At 38.3% G+C, this 14,155-nt stretch overlaps 1 protein-coding gene across 7 annotated transcripts in view; it reads right to left on the bottom strand.

Moving 5' to 3' along the window:
• Window positions 1-14,155, bottom strand: part of EYA1 (eyes absent homolog 1 (Drosophila)) — a 217,598-nt gene that overhangs the window by 91,210 nt on the left and 112,233 nt on the right. For 6 of the 7 annotated variants that reach the window (XM_006860020.1, XM_006860022.1, XM_006860023.1 and 3 more), the window contains 2 exons: window positions 12,500-12,639; window positions 10,493-10,576 (listed from right to left, as the gene is read on the bottom strand). In XM_006860020.1, coding sequence (XP_006860082.1) covers window positions 10,493-10,576; window positions 12,500-12,639 — 224 coding nt within the window. The remainder of the gene's footprint in view (window positions 1-10,492; window positions 10,577-12,499; window positions 12,640-14,155) is intronic. The other variant, XM_006860025.1, reaches the window with a different exon arrangement.

Below are 14,155 nucleotides of genomic sequence, written 5' to 3'. Positions count from 1 at the left end.
ACCACTGCCTCTTTCCACAAATGTAGTCAATTTCATTTCTTGTATTCTATCTGGTGAGGTACATATGTATAATTACCTTTTATGTTGTCTTAAAAGGTACTTACAATGAAGAAGTCATTGATCTTGTAAAATCTACTATACAATCTCCAGCATCAGTTTTATCACCAAGTCCTTATTTTCCAAGTATTGATCCTTCCTCTTTGTTTCCAACTTTTGCATTCCAATTGCCAGTAATTAGCAATACATCTAGATTGCATGTTTGATTAATTTTAGACTGAAGAAGTTGGTAGGATTCTTCAATTCATCATCACTGGCTTCAGTGGTTGGTGTGTAAATTTGAATAATAGAGGTTTTAATTGATCTTCCTAATAGGCTTTTTATCTTATCACAGACAGCATTGCACTTCAAGACACATCTTGATGTGTGTTTATTTTTTTGATGATGAATTCGACACAATTCCTCATCAATGTGTCATCTCTAGCATAACAAACCATGTGATTGTCAGATTCAAAATAGCCAATACCAGTCCATTTCAGGGCACTGAAAATGGACTATGAAACTAATGCCTAGGATATCAATGTTTATGTGTTTCATTTCATGTTTTACAATTTCCAATTTTCCTACATTCATACTTTGTACATTCCATGTTCTGATTATTAGTGAATGTTTATAGCTGTTTCTCTTCTTTTTGAGTTGTGGCCCATCAGTAATTGAAGGCCCTGAAGGCTTTCCTCCATTCAGCTCAACTTTGAAGAGGCAGCTCTCTTCCGCAGTCATATTTTGAATGTCTTCCAACCTGACGGACTCATCTTCCGGCACTGTATCTGACAAGATTCTGGTGCTCTTCATCATGTTTCAATATTCAATAATCAGGTGCTGACAGTTATGCATTAGGTTTTCAGTGACTAAATATTTGGAAGTAGTCCATTTCTCCTGGAAGTTCAGCTGAAACCTGTCCACCATGTGTGACCCTGATGGTATTTAAAATACCCCTGGAATAGCTTCTAGTATCACAGCAACATGCAAGCCACCACAGTAAGACACACTGACAGCCGAGCAGTGGTATTAACATCACAGAAGAAGAGTGATGACAGTGTTTACAGAAACCTGATGAAAATGGTACAGCTGAGACCTGCACCACCAAACCCTACACCTCCCCAATGACCTGGGTCATCTATTCTACACTGTTAAAATGCGAGAGACATTTCTATTGTGTTTGAGCCAATAACGCAAGTTATGCCTACAAAATACAGCAGTTTCATCTGCCCTCAGGAACAACTGGGACTCACTGCTGCCTCAGATGCACATTGACAATAGTTGCATTGAGTTTACAGTCTCGTCTGTCACAATGTGGCTGTCAGTTAACTGTCCAGGTACACTGACAGTAGGGGTAAAATGAATTAATGCAAAACTCACAGCATGATTTGGAGCAGGGACTGGCATCTTTTTCTGTAAAAGAACAGGTAGTATATATTTCTAGCTTTGCAGATCACACACAGTCTCTTACACATAGCCTTTTTTTGGGGGGGGTTCCCAAGTTTCATTCAAAGACTTATACAAAATATTCCAGATAAGTGACTTTTAATCATCATCTTCTTCATCCTGGCTAATCTGGAAGTAACGTAATTCACAACTTTCTTTGCTGTTAGCAATTACACGCAACCAATCACATAGAATATTCTTCTTCAAGTATTTTTTGGTGAGATATTTCAAATATCTTTTGGAAAAAGGAACGTTGGAGGTTATAGTAATCTTGCTCTTGCTTCTTTCAATGGTTACAGCCCCTCCTCCAAGATGACCAGCTTTCCCATTAATTTTGATTCTTTCTTGACAAAGCTGCTGAAAACTGGCAGCATCCATGATTCCATCTTCTACAGGGCGGGTATGGTCAAGGGTGAACTTCAGAGCCAGCTTCTTTGTTTTTGCGCCTCTTTGCCAAAAGGTTTTCCACAGGTGCCATGGCGGCAGCAGAGGCAGAAAGGCACATATTCTTCTTGAAGGTTCTACAAAAGCAGACCAGGGCCTGATTTGGTCCATAGGCCTTAGGTTGCCCACCTCTGGGGTTAGAGCCCAAGTTTAGATTTTTATAAATCAAAAGAATATTTGGTGACAGGGGACAATTATAGAAAATTCAAATTTGGGAAACTATAAATAAAATTTTATGAAAACACTGCCGTACTTATTCATTTTCTTACTTTCTCTGGCTGCTTTTGCACGACAACAGAGTTGAATAGTTGGAATAGATACATGGCCCACAAAGTCTAAAATAATGAATATCTGACTCTTTAAAGTAAGTTTGACGACCCCTGAGCTCTTGTTAAGTGCCATCAAGTCACATTTTCTGATCCCTCAACTGTTGTTGTTAGTAAGTACCAACGACTCACAGTGACCCTATACAGAGTTTCCAAGGATTGGTTGGTGTGTTTGAACCACCAACCTTGTGGTTAGCAGTCCAGGGGTGATCTTACAGCACCCCAGTACCACAGCTAGAGGTGCCAAAAGAGCTCATTTTAAGGAGCAACCAGGCCTTCACCCCGTGAAGACTTCGGTGTCTTCCTGTTTTGGTGTCATATTAAAAAGTTTAGCACCTTTACCAACCATCATGGAAGAGGATCATCCTTCACAAGATTTGAAGGTTAGTGTTGCCTTCTAAAAACAGTAAGAAAAGCATTATTTAAGGGCTAACTAGGGCACTCTGATTACTTTCAAATGACTTTCATCAATAAACTGATTATAGTAATATACCCACTATCTGACCTAAACTCATGATGACAATCTAGGCCCTCTTAGAAGTCCAGTACATTATTAAGCAAATACTTATATAGCAGCTATAAATTCATTTATTATTCAGTGCCATCAAGTTGTTTTCAACTCATAGCAATACTGCATAGGGTTGCCAAAGAACAAATGGTGAGCTTGAGCCACCAATTTTGAGGTTAGCAATCCAGTGCTTATCTACAGTATCACACCAGGACTCCATAAGTGATACATTATTGGGTTCTTTTTACTGGATTGTTACTATTAATATGACACATTTTGGGTTCTTTCAATGAAACAATTCTCAAAACAACCCCATTATATAGCTGGTTTTACAGATGAGGAAACTGAGGTTTAGTAAGCATAAATGAACTGCTTAAGGCCAAAGATATGAGCAGAGTCTGGAGTTGAGTTCAGATCTATTTGAATTCAAATATTTATGCTCTTATTATATGATAAGGTGTACTCATGTATTGGTACTTCATATATTTGAAGACACTAGTACCTTGCTATTCATTTCTTGTTTTGCCAGATTCAAACCTTTTTTTGACAGTAAAGTTGCAACTATCTTCATATGCAACTAATACCTATTGTATAATTATTTTATGCCAGATATGATGCTTAAATATTTCTCAGTTGTTAGTATTGGAGACGAATATTAAAAGTTATCATTTGAGTACATCAAACAAATGTTTTAGAGGAAGTACAGCCAGAATGCTCCTTAGAAGCCAGAATGGCAAGACTTTGTCTCTTCATACTTCGGACAAATTATCAGGAGGGAACAGTCCCTGGAGAAGGACATCATGCTTGGTAAAGTGGAGTGAGAGTGAAGAAGAGGAAGTCCCCCAACAAGATGGACTGGCACCATGGCAGCAGCAATGGACTCAAGTGTTGCAACAATTGTGAGGTTGGCCCAGAACCGGCCAGTGTCTCATTCTGTGTGGATAAGGTTGCTATGAGTCAGAACCAATTTAATGGTCCCTAACAGCACCAACAATAACAGCCCTCTTATACCTCAATTTCTTCACTCATAAAATAGGCCCAATAACAGCAGTTTCAGAGCATTATTAAATAGTACACAAGATATTCTTATTAGGGCCTATAGTTGAAAATTCTAAGCCTTCTGTTGTCTTAAGCATTACTTTTTTGTGTGTTGTTGTAAAATGAGATGTGTGGTAGAAGATTGCCAAGATCCATTTCAGTACAATCTCTATAAGGCACAGGTATTAACCAACAATAAAAAGATAATATTGAAACAATCAAGCTATTGAGTACAGGTAACTTGGTGAAATTCTTCCACAAGAGGAATATTAGTATAATGCTTACTTGAAACATAAATTTGAAGCATGTACTCTGCTAATGTAGTGGTTATGAGTTGGGCTGCTAACCTCAAGGACAGCAGTTCCACGGAACTAACCTCAAGGACAGCCATTCCACGGGAGAGAGATGAGGCTTTTTGCATCAGTGAAGTTTTACAGCTTCAGAAACCCAATACAGGGTCATTATGAGTCAGAACTGACTCTACAGCAAACCACCATCAACACCACCATAGTTCAGTTAGGTAGCACGGTGATTCCATACATTAAGCACTGGACTGTGAACTACAAGGTTTGCAGTTTGTGTCTGTCAGCCACTCCACAGGAAAAAGATGAGCTTTTCTGCACCCACTAAGATTAAAAAACTTGGACACCCTACACAGGGTCACTATGAGTTGGGACTGACTTCATGGCACATAACCACCACCGCTACCACTGTGATCATTAGCCGATGGATTATACTGTCAATTTCAAAATGATTAGTCAATGAAAAAAATAAAGACTTGTTTGTTTTCCAGTGAAACTAGGAAATTTGGATTTCATTTAAAGCAACTATTTAAATAAAAGTTGGCCAGATATTATTATCATAATTCACAGAAACAGCCATAGGCAGCCCCTAAGATGCTGCCCTTTCTCCTTCCTCTCCAAGGCTGTACTGTACCTAGCACCCCTTTTTTTTTGGGGGGGGGCTACTATCTTTGTTATAAAACACTTCCTTATAACGCCCAATATGCCTGCTTCCCACAGCTAGGATTACATGGGAGGTGGGACATTCTCTAACTTTTGTGTGTGCATATTGCAGTAACATGCCCTAATTTTGCATTGTATCAACCAGATCCTGTATCCCTGTACTGAATGGCCCACTCATTGAGTTCCCTAAGCTACTATGACTAAGCTATGTCTCAAATAACTGTTCCCATAGAGACTGAACAGCTATCACATTGTGAGGCACTCATTTCTTTATAAGCATGTTGAGTAAGACACAGCCTCGTACTCCTCTTGACAATGCTCAAGAATACCACTAAATCTGTGCTCAGAATACGAAGGTTTGTCTCTGAACTTCTTTAATATAAAATACTTCCCAGCATCCTGAGGGAGTGAAAAGAGATGCAAGACCTTCTGACCAGCTTGATTATAATTTAGAAGGATCCCTGCAGAATCATATACTTTTACATGGCATGATGATCAGATTTGGGGGGTAAATCCTGCCCAAGACTACGGTTCTCCAGTTAAAAGACCATTGTGTAAGTTTCCCCATATGAGATAGGTTATCACTCAACATCTTCAACAATGTCTTCAAAAGTCACCCTGCCTGTAAGTGATACCTCTGAACAATGAGAAAAGAGGCTGGCCACAAGCATCCAAATAAAGCAAGAAATGTTTGTTATTATTGTTAGCTCCTGACACCTCAGACCCCTAACTTATGGAAACCCCAAGCACAACAGGATTGGATAATTGTGATCCAGAGTGTTTTATTTTGGGGCCTTTCTTCCTAGTTCATCTTAATCTGAAAATGATGCAGAAACTTGTTCAGCATCTTAGCAACACACAAGTAGCCACGGATAGTGAATGAGAAGGGATCGAAACTAAGTGTTCTGCATGAAAGTTGAAGAGTTTACCAGGGAGCTCTCACTGCCCTCTAAGGAATGTTGGGGAATAAATAAAACAAAGAGTGTCTGAGAAGCCCCAGTGAAGCTAAATCTGACATCTCCAGCCCTGAGTATTCCCACTCTGGCCAAAGCTCATTATCCAGCTTCCTCCTTACCTGGCCCTAGTGGGCGTCTACCAGGCATCTCAAATTTGTCTAAAACCAAACTTTCAATGTTCCCTTCAAATGAATTCTTCTCCATTTCAGCAAACAAAAGAACTATTTTTCCAGTTGCTAAAAGCAAAAACCTGGAAGGCATCCTTCACTCCTCTCTCTGATATTTGCTGCCTGTGGCACCATGGGTTAATGTCCTGGACTGCAAAGTCAATTTGAACCACAAGGTTGGCCATTCTAGCTCACCAGTTGCTCCTCAGAAATCCTATACAGGTTCATTATGGATCAGAACCAACTCTACAGCACTTAACAACAAAAACCACCAATCTACATAATTTCCAAGTCCTGTTGGCTCTACCTTCAACATAATCCATAATATAATCAGTATCTTCAATCTGAACTGCTACTATGTAGGATCTTTGTTAAAACCTTTCTGTCTTGGTTCCCCACTTTCACTGTTGGGCCCTTACATTTCATTCTCTATTCACAGCAAAATCAATTTTAAAAACCAGTTGCCATAAAACCAACTCTGACATATGGTGTATGTCAAATGTGCTCCATAGGACTTTCAATGGCTGATTTTTGGGGAAAGTAGATTGTCAAATCTTTTTTCCAAGGTGCTTCTGGGTATAGTCAAACAATAACCATTCTGTTCACACCTGAGCAGGTTTAACTGTCTGTACCACCCAGGAGCTCCAAGTGCAGCCAAAGTCATCTAAAACTCTAAATGAGCTCTTGTTTCTTCCTCCCATGACTTCCTATAGCACCTACAATGAGATTAACCCTCTTGGCTAGAGTTGGGAAGAGCCTTTTTTGTAATCTGTCCTCCTTCTATAACTGAAAGTCTTTTGACTTTCCATCTCTATCAACGAAGCTCAGCCACTTTGGCTTCTTTGTTACTCAAATACCAAATCATTTTCTGACTCTACACATGTTTCTTCTATTTAGAGCACTCTTTCTCCTGATCGTCTCATGACTGGTTTCCCTTCAGGCCAATCAGCTCTCAAGTTCAAAGTCATTCTTAGGAAGCCCTTCTTCCACCATGCTTTCTGCATTGCTTTCGTTCCCACCCCCTCAGCAAGCACATCAGCCTGTTTTCATTTTGCCTGTACCATTATCACACTGGAAGCTGTATGAGGACAGAGATATTGGCTATTCTGACCAGCACTGCAGACCTTATGTTTAGAATAGCATGTGGGAAAAGTAAATAAATATCCAGTGCTTATTTGTAGCGTGATTTAGATGAAGCAATAAAGCAGACTGGAGAGCAGGAAGGAACAAGAATATAGGTTTTAAAGCTAGGTAGACCTCAGTGTAAAAACTGCCACTGTGTGATGATGGTAAAATTATAGGCCAACTTCTATTATCGGCAAAATGGGAAATGTATTACTTGTTTTCATGAGTTGTTATACTGTTGAAATGATGTTTCCAGGTATACAAAGCATTTAGGAATTGGAAAATGGTAGGCAGTCATAAAATTAATTTCCTATTCTAATGTGGAGTCCTAGTGTTGTGCTGCTGGATAAAGCACTAGACCCCAAGGTCGGTTTGAAATGCAAGACCCTCACCAACTATTCCTATGAAACACTATACAGGATCACTATGAGTCGGAACCAACAAAACAACACATAACAACATTCTAATGTGAAAGGAGTCAAATTTTCCAAAGCAAGATACTAAAATACACGTAGTGCTTGCAGATTACTTCTCCAAGTCAAAATTTTTGATGGGTACAAACATACACACACACAGCTACATACACATTAAAACGCCCTCAATACAATATTTTCATGTGGATAGTACTAACTACAGTTACAGTATTCAAGAGTAGTTGCTGTTATTATCATTGTTTCCTAAAAGATCAACTAACCAACCACCAGGTTGTAAGTAGGATTTTCTGAGGCTTCATTTGAAACCAACCTGGGACTAGATGGAAAAATCACTATCTGTATCAACGTATGGGAGCACAGTGGCTCTGTGTGATAAGCAATTGTCTGTTAACCACCAGGTCAGTGGTTCGAACCCATCAGCCTCTCTATGGGAGAAAGATGAGGCATTCTGCTCCCACAAGGATTTATAGCCTAGGAAACTGGGTCACTAAGAGTTAGAAATGATTCAACACTACTTAACAACAATAATTAACTTATAAATGAAGGGCTTACTTCAAATATATCAGATACGAAAGAATATATAAACTTGGCTTTTGGAAACTATGCAATAAGACTTTCTATCATATGTCTAGAATAAGAAAACTCAAGAAGCTATTTGGTGAAGCCTGAAAATACTAATGGTTGGCACTTTAAAATAGAAACAACTCCTGGTATTTGTAATGTTTACCAATTGTTTAGTTTAGAGATTGTTAAGACTCTAAGAGAAGAATCCTTAAGAAGCCAGGAGCTCCTAAGTTAGGTGTGAATTCCATTGTGTAAACCAACAATACGTAGTTAAAGATTGATACAAGGTCAGTAGGTCATTGGATGTCCATCACTTTGTCCCCATTCAATGGCTAACAAAGCACTGATCAAGGTACACTTTCTTAGCATCAATTTGGATTCATCACAATGTGAGACATTCTGGCACTTCCTGAGAGTTTTCAAAGACTTTAGCCTTCTTGGGCGTTTTTCCTAGGCTGCTGTTCTGCATACTCGTGCTTCTTGCAACTTCCAAGTGAGTATGAAGAATCAGCCTTCCTTTTAGGAGTTAGTTGTAGAGATATTATAATGGCTTCATTAAAGAGATCACTTCAAGATGCTTCCCACTAACTACATGCTGAAACTGTAGATGTAAATTTTTATTTAGATGCTGATTTTTATTATTATTATAGCTTCAATAGATATGGGGAGTGATAGAATTGTTAGAAATAATAATACAAAAACAACATCATTCATATTTATTGAATCCTTACTATGTGTGGTTCATATAATAGAAACTTTCTTTGAATGACTGGTTTTGTGACCTTTTTTATAACCTGCATTTTTGCTTCTTGCTTTCTACTTCTCGCAGTGTTGTTTAACAATAAGATGGAGCATACTGTGTTTTACAGATATCATATCACTGAACAGAAATTCAAATGGGATGCTCCTGATCTGACAGATGCACAGGGGTACATTTTTCACCCTTTTTGACTCAGTGTATATTTAGGGTCAGAAGATAGCTTGACCATGAAGTTCAAATGACAATTCTCCTACATTCTCCTCCAGACTACATCTACATAGCAGGCACTCAAAGTATATTCAATGAAATCAATATTTATTGGGAAAAAAAGGAAGCTCTGTTAAATTTGTCATGAGAGTATACTCATTTCATGGGCCTCAAGGTTAACACTTGTTGTTAAGCGCCCACATCAGCTGTGATTCATAAAGATTCCGTATAGAGTTTCCAAGGAGCAGCTGGGTTTAAACTGCAAACCTTTTGGTTAATAGCTCAGTGCTTATCCTACAGTGCCACAGCAGGACTTTTGTGATCCATTGCTTGAGTCTGTGAGACACAATAATTCCATTTCTAAGGCACCAAACCAATGACTTCTAACACCTAAGACGTACAATATCATTCCTTTAAAGATTAAAGAAATACAAACACCATATTCATAGTCTAATTCCAAAAATTACAGACAGCCACTTTAAATAATATGATAATTTTTGGTACATTGCTTATTTATTTCAAAAACCTGTATCTGAAACTGCTAAGCAATATACCAAAAGAATTTCCAAGGTTCTGGGAAACCCAAATTTATCACAATGAAACTGAAGTTCTATCCAAGGAAGTTGGTCTGCAAAATTATTCCTTATCTATAATGTAAACATTTTCTGTGTCTGCTGTTGTTGTTGTTATGTGCTGTGGAGTCGGTTCCAATGCGTAGTGACCCTGTACAGGGTTTCTGAGGCTGTAAATCTTTACGGGAGCAGAAAGCCTCATCTTTCTCCCGCAGAACAGCTGGTAGTTTTGAACTGCTGACCTTGCGGCTCGCAGCCCAATTCATAACCACTACACTACCAGAGCTCCTTACAAGACAAATATTGTAACAATTCTAAACATGGACTTATTGGTCCTACTGTCACTCCAAGGCTTAATCTTACATGCTATTGAAATCAATTCAGCCCTGATAGCAAAGGGGCTTCTCAAGGCATTCATAACAGGTGCCTTTAAAAACAAAATATCAATACTGCTAATGACTAACGACAATGCCAAGTGAATTATTTGTTCCAGTGTATGTGTTTTAAGGGAATTAAAAGAATAAAAGGAAAGGGACTAATTATAAAGTACAACACAAAGCATTCTTCTTTGCCTCCTATATATTTTAATATTTTTTTCCCTAGAATAACATTCAAACTCTTTGATTCTTTGGGATATACATGTATATAATCTATTCTTACTTATATTCTTATTTTTAAGGCACTAAGAGTAATCTTTTGTTCATGTAACATATTTCTGTCATATGCATATATATTTGATATAATTATACTATAAAATCTTTTATGATACCACTATTTAATTATAAAGCATTACATTATATATGATTATGCAAATAAATCAATTTCTTTTTCTTTTTATATTTTAAATTTATTCTTTAAAACTTAAATATTTTTGGACACAAAAAAATCAGTTCTATGCATATGCATGCTAAGGAAATTGAAAATGGATGCATCTTGGTACTCACCCTCCCATATCTGTTGGCATAAGACCCGGTAAGCAAGGAATGGAAAACAATGATTGTCTCGTCCAAATCCCAGATGAATACCCTCTGCAAAGAAAGAACCAAACCAATGAGTCTCTACCTTGATCAAGAAATCTGTTATTTCAATTTCAAACATCAAAAGGAAGTCTTAAAATGGGAGACCATGGAATGGTCAATCATTCAAGCTCAAAAAGGCAGCATTTGCTTAAGGGTAAAGTTGAGAAGCGATGGGAAGGAGGATGGAACAGAAGTAAGAACTACAGGGAGGAAGTGGGATGACTGTTTTAAGGAGGGGATTGCTATCACTGAGATGAAACAAAGTGTATGATTTGTTGAATGTAAACCTGATGATCTGCTCTGTAAATCTTCACTCAATTTATAATTTTTTAAAAACTGGGAGACAAATTAAAAAATGAATGTTCAGCTTTTAGAAATAAGCATTTTTGAAGCATGTCTCCCATCTTTTTTTTCCAGGTGACACCTCAGGTGAGGCAGAAGAGGAGACCTGTCGTACCAATACAGATAAAAAGATAATGTGCTTTCTACTTCTACAGCAGATTATCATCTTAGTTCTGGGTAAATAAAAATATTTTGTAACTCTTCTGTTCATAGCTTCTGAGGTAGAGTTAGGCAACAATCAATTAAATATCATTAACTTGACCTTTCCTTCGTCTTTGATTTCTATTCATTAAGAAGTATGAGAACAATCTTAAATTTTACCCTAATGAGGCCACATATTAAAATGTTGCATATTAAAAACTAAAATTTTCTTTCATCTCTTCATTCCCTACTGGGCTTGTCACCTTATGGATAAAGCGTATGTTACTTCTGCCAGTTTTGTTCAACTTTCACATTATCAATATTGACTAACTCAAATACATCATATCATACATGCTCTTAACCACACTCTTTGAGCGCTTGGAATCAAATGTAAAATAAAACATTTCCAAAAGATCTTTGAGACATCACAGAAAGCCTCTCCACCCGGCTTTCTTCCTTCATTCTCACCAGTACCTACTCATGCACAGAGATTCCACTGGGAGAAAAAGTCACTGTTTCAGCCAACATAATCATGTTTTTCACCATCAGATTTCACTTTGACAAAAAGCAGAAAGCTAATTGCAGTGGATTCAAAGGTATGAAATTTACCACTCTTTAAGGTCTTATTTAATCCCCTCTGCTTTTGAACTCCACCAAAACATGTCTCATAAAGTGATTACCATTTCAGTTTAGAACATTTCAGGGTTTTCTTTCTCAATATACACAAGTTTGTGTCTTCAATTTCAAGGTGTATTTTATTAAGCAGTTTTAGTACTACACTTACTTAATTGAAATGGCAATTACATAGAGTAGGATGAGAATTTTGTACAAGCAGAATTACATAATTTGCTGTATATTTCTTAGGAGATTAACCAATGCTTTACAATATAATTCAAATGAAAGATAATAAATACTGCTCTACCATACAATGTTTGAAGGAAAAAAATGTATTAATATTAATACATTAATTATGGAATGATTTACCTAATTAATTAATGTAGTTAATATGAAAGGCAAAGTAGTCATAAAAGCATGTGAATATCTTGATCACTCCCATATACATCTGTTGTTGTTGGGAAGTGTTATTAAGCATGGTTCTGACTCACAGGGACCCTGTATAGGGTTTATGAGGAGCGGCTGGTGAGTTTGAACCACCAGCCTTGAGGTTCAAACCAACCAGTGCATAATCTCTCAGCAGCACACCAGGACTCCCCCATTTACAAGTTGTTGTTGTCGTCAACTGCCTTCAAGTCAGTTCTGACTCAGCGACTCTGCATAGGGTTTCCAAGGAGCAGGCTGATGAGCTTGAACCGCTGACCTTGAAGTTCAAACCAACTTTGCATTAACCCACAGTGCCACACCATGACTAACACTTACATAGGAGGCATGTAAAGCAATTGAGCTGATAAGACATCCTGCTATTGACCTGGGGCATTGACAATAACATACCTCAAGATCAGAATCAGGAGGAGGTGAGGGGTTATTGTTTCTTCGTCCGCGTCCACGTGATTTTCCATCTGAACCTCGACGTAATCGATCAGAATCTGAGTCTTTAATGGGTGTTGATGGACTATGGATTGTACTGTATTCTGTAGAAAGACAAGAAGGTTTTTCATCATTTTGTTAAGTTACCACAGAGAAGAGGGTCAAGACTAAAAACCTTGTTTTAATCCACAGGCAAAGTGCATTTCATTCTGCTAAAGTTCTATAGTATCTTTCACTTGCATTGAAGAATAATTTATAAGACATATGATTCTAACATTTATTTTGAAAGACAGTGTAATCAGGAATAACAAATATTTAATTGAGGGTGAGAGACAACAGGTTGTATGTAGTGCGTTGCTGTAGCCGAAGATAGTCTGTGTGACTCTCTCTGTGATTAGACAATGCTTGTTCCATGCCCATCCCTGCTTCTCTCCAGCCACAGTGCAAGACTCACTCGTGCCTGTGTGTCTCGGCAGCCACTCTCCAAACTACAGAAATCTTTCCAGTTCATGGAATGAGATGACAAGAAAAGACAGCTCACAGGCAGAGAAAACTGAGTGATCAGCCAGATTTTTCTTAGAAAAATGTAAATACCATTTTCTGATCACCTTATCTTGTTCCTCGCTTATTCTCACTTTAGGGGAGGGAGAAAGTGATGGCTGCTGTACCGAGTTATGTGATGCCAATCATAGTCTATGCCCACGTCTAATTCTCTTTGAACCCAAACTCTAAAACTGCAGCCATTCAAATTCCTCAGATGAACCAAATTCTGGAAAACCATTGAGCTAATTTCATGGAAATCACAAAATAACTAAGAACCATCCCCAAATAGTTCATAGGAATGAAGCATTGGCTATGGAGTGTGCTTAGAAGTCAATAAAAGCCATTTATTCTCGTCCTATAAGTATGTCTCCCTCACCCCCAGCAGGCCTTTAGGTTAGTTCAGCACATCAGACAATCTCCAGCTCCCCCAAATTCCAGATGTGTCAGTACGCTTGCTTTTCCTTCTGAGCTCTTTGCCAGATTTCTGAACTAGATATGGATTGGAATTGATCAATTTAATAGGAGGGATAGGCAGCCATTTTGCATGCTTGCTCACACTATGTTATTGTTGACATTACATTTCACCAGGTGGAAAACTATGGAGAATAATTAAAGACCTGTTTGTTGTTGTTATGTGTCATTGAGTCGGTTCTAACTCAGAGCAAACCCATACAGCGTTTCTGAGGAGTGACTGGTGGGTCTGAACCACCAACCTTGCAGTTAAGTCTATAGTTAGCTGTCCAGTGCTCATCCTACATCTCCACACCAGTACTCCAAAGACCTGACTGTTGTTGTTAAGTGCTACTGAGTTGAATCCAACTCATACTGACACATATAAGGTTTCCAAGGAGCAGCTGATGAGTTTGAACTGCCAACTTTGCAGTTCAAACCAACCTTGCGGTCCAGTGCTTTATCCCACAGTGCCACACCAAGACTCCTTGTTGTTTTTGTTAAGTGTCTTCCAGTCGGTTCTGACCCATAGCGACCGTGAACAGGGTTTCCAAGGCTGTAAATCTTTACGGGAGCAGAAAGCCTCATCTTTCTCCCACAGAGCGGCTGGTAGTTTCGAACTGCTGA

Source organism: Chrysochloris asiatica, unplaced genomic scaffold (genome assembly GCF_000296735.1).
Source record: "Chrysochloris asiatica unplaced genomic scaffold, ChrAsi1.0 scaffold00036, whole genome shotgun sequence".
Taxonomy (NCBI): Eukaryota; Metazoa; Chordata; class Mammalia; order Afrosoricida; family Chrysochloridae; genus Chrysochloris; species Chrysochloris asiatica.
Note: the sequence above shows the minus strand (reverse complement) of the source record. Positions and strands in the feature narration are given on the sequence as shown.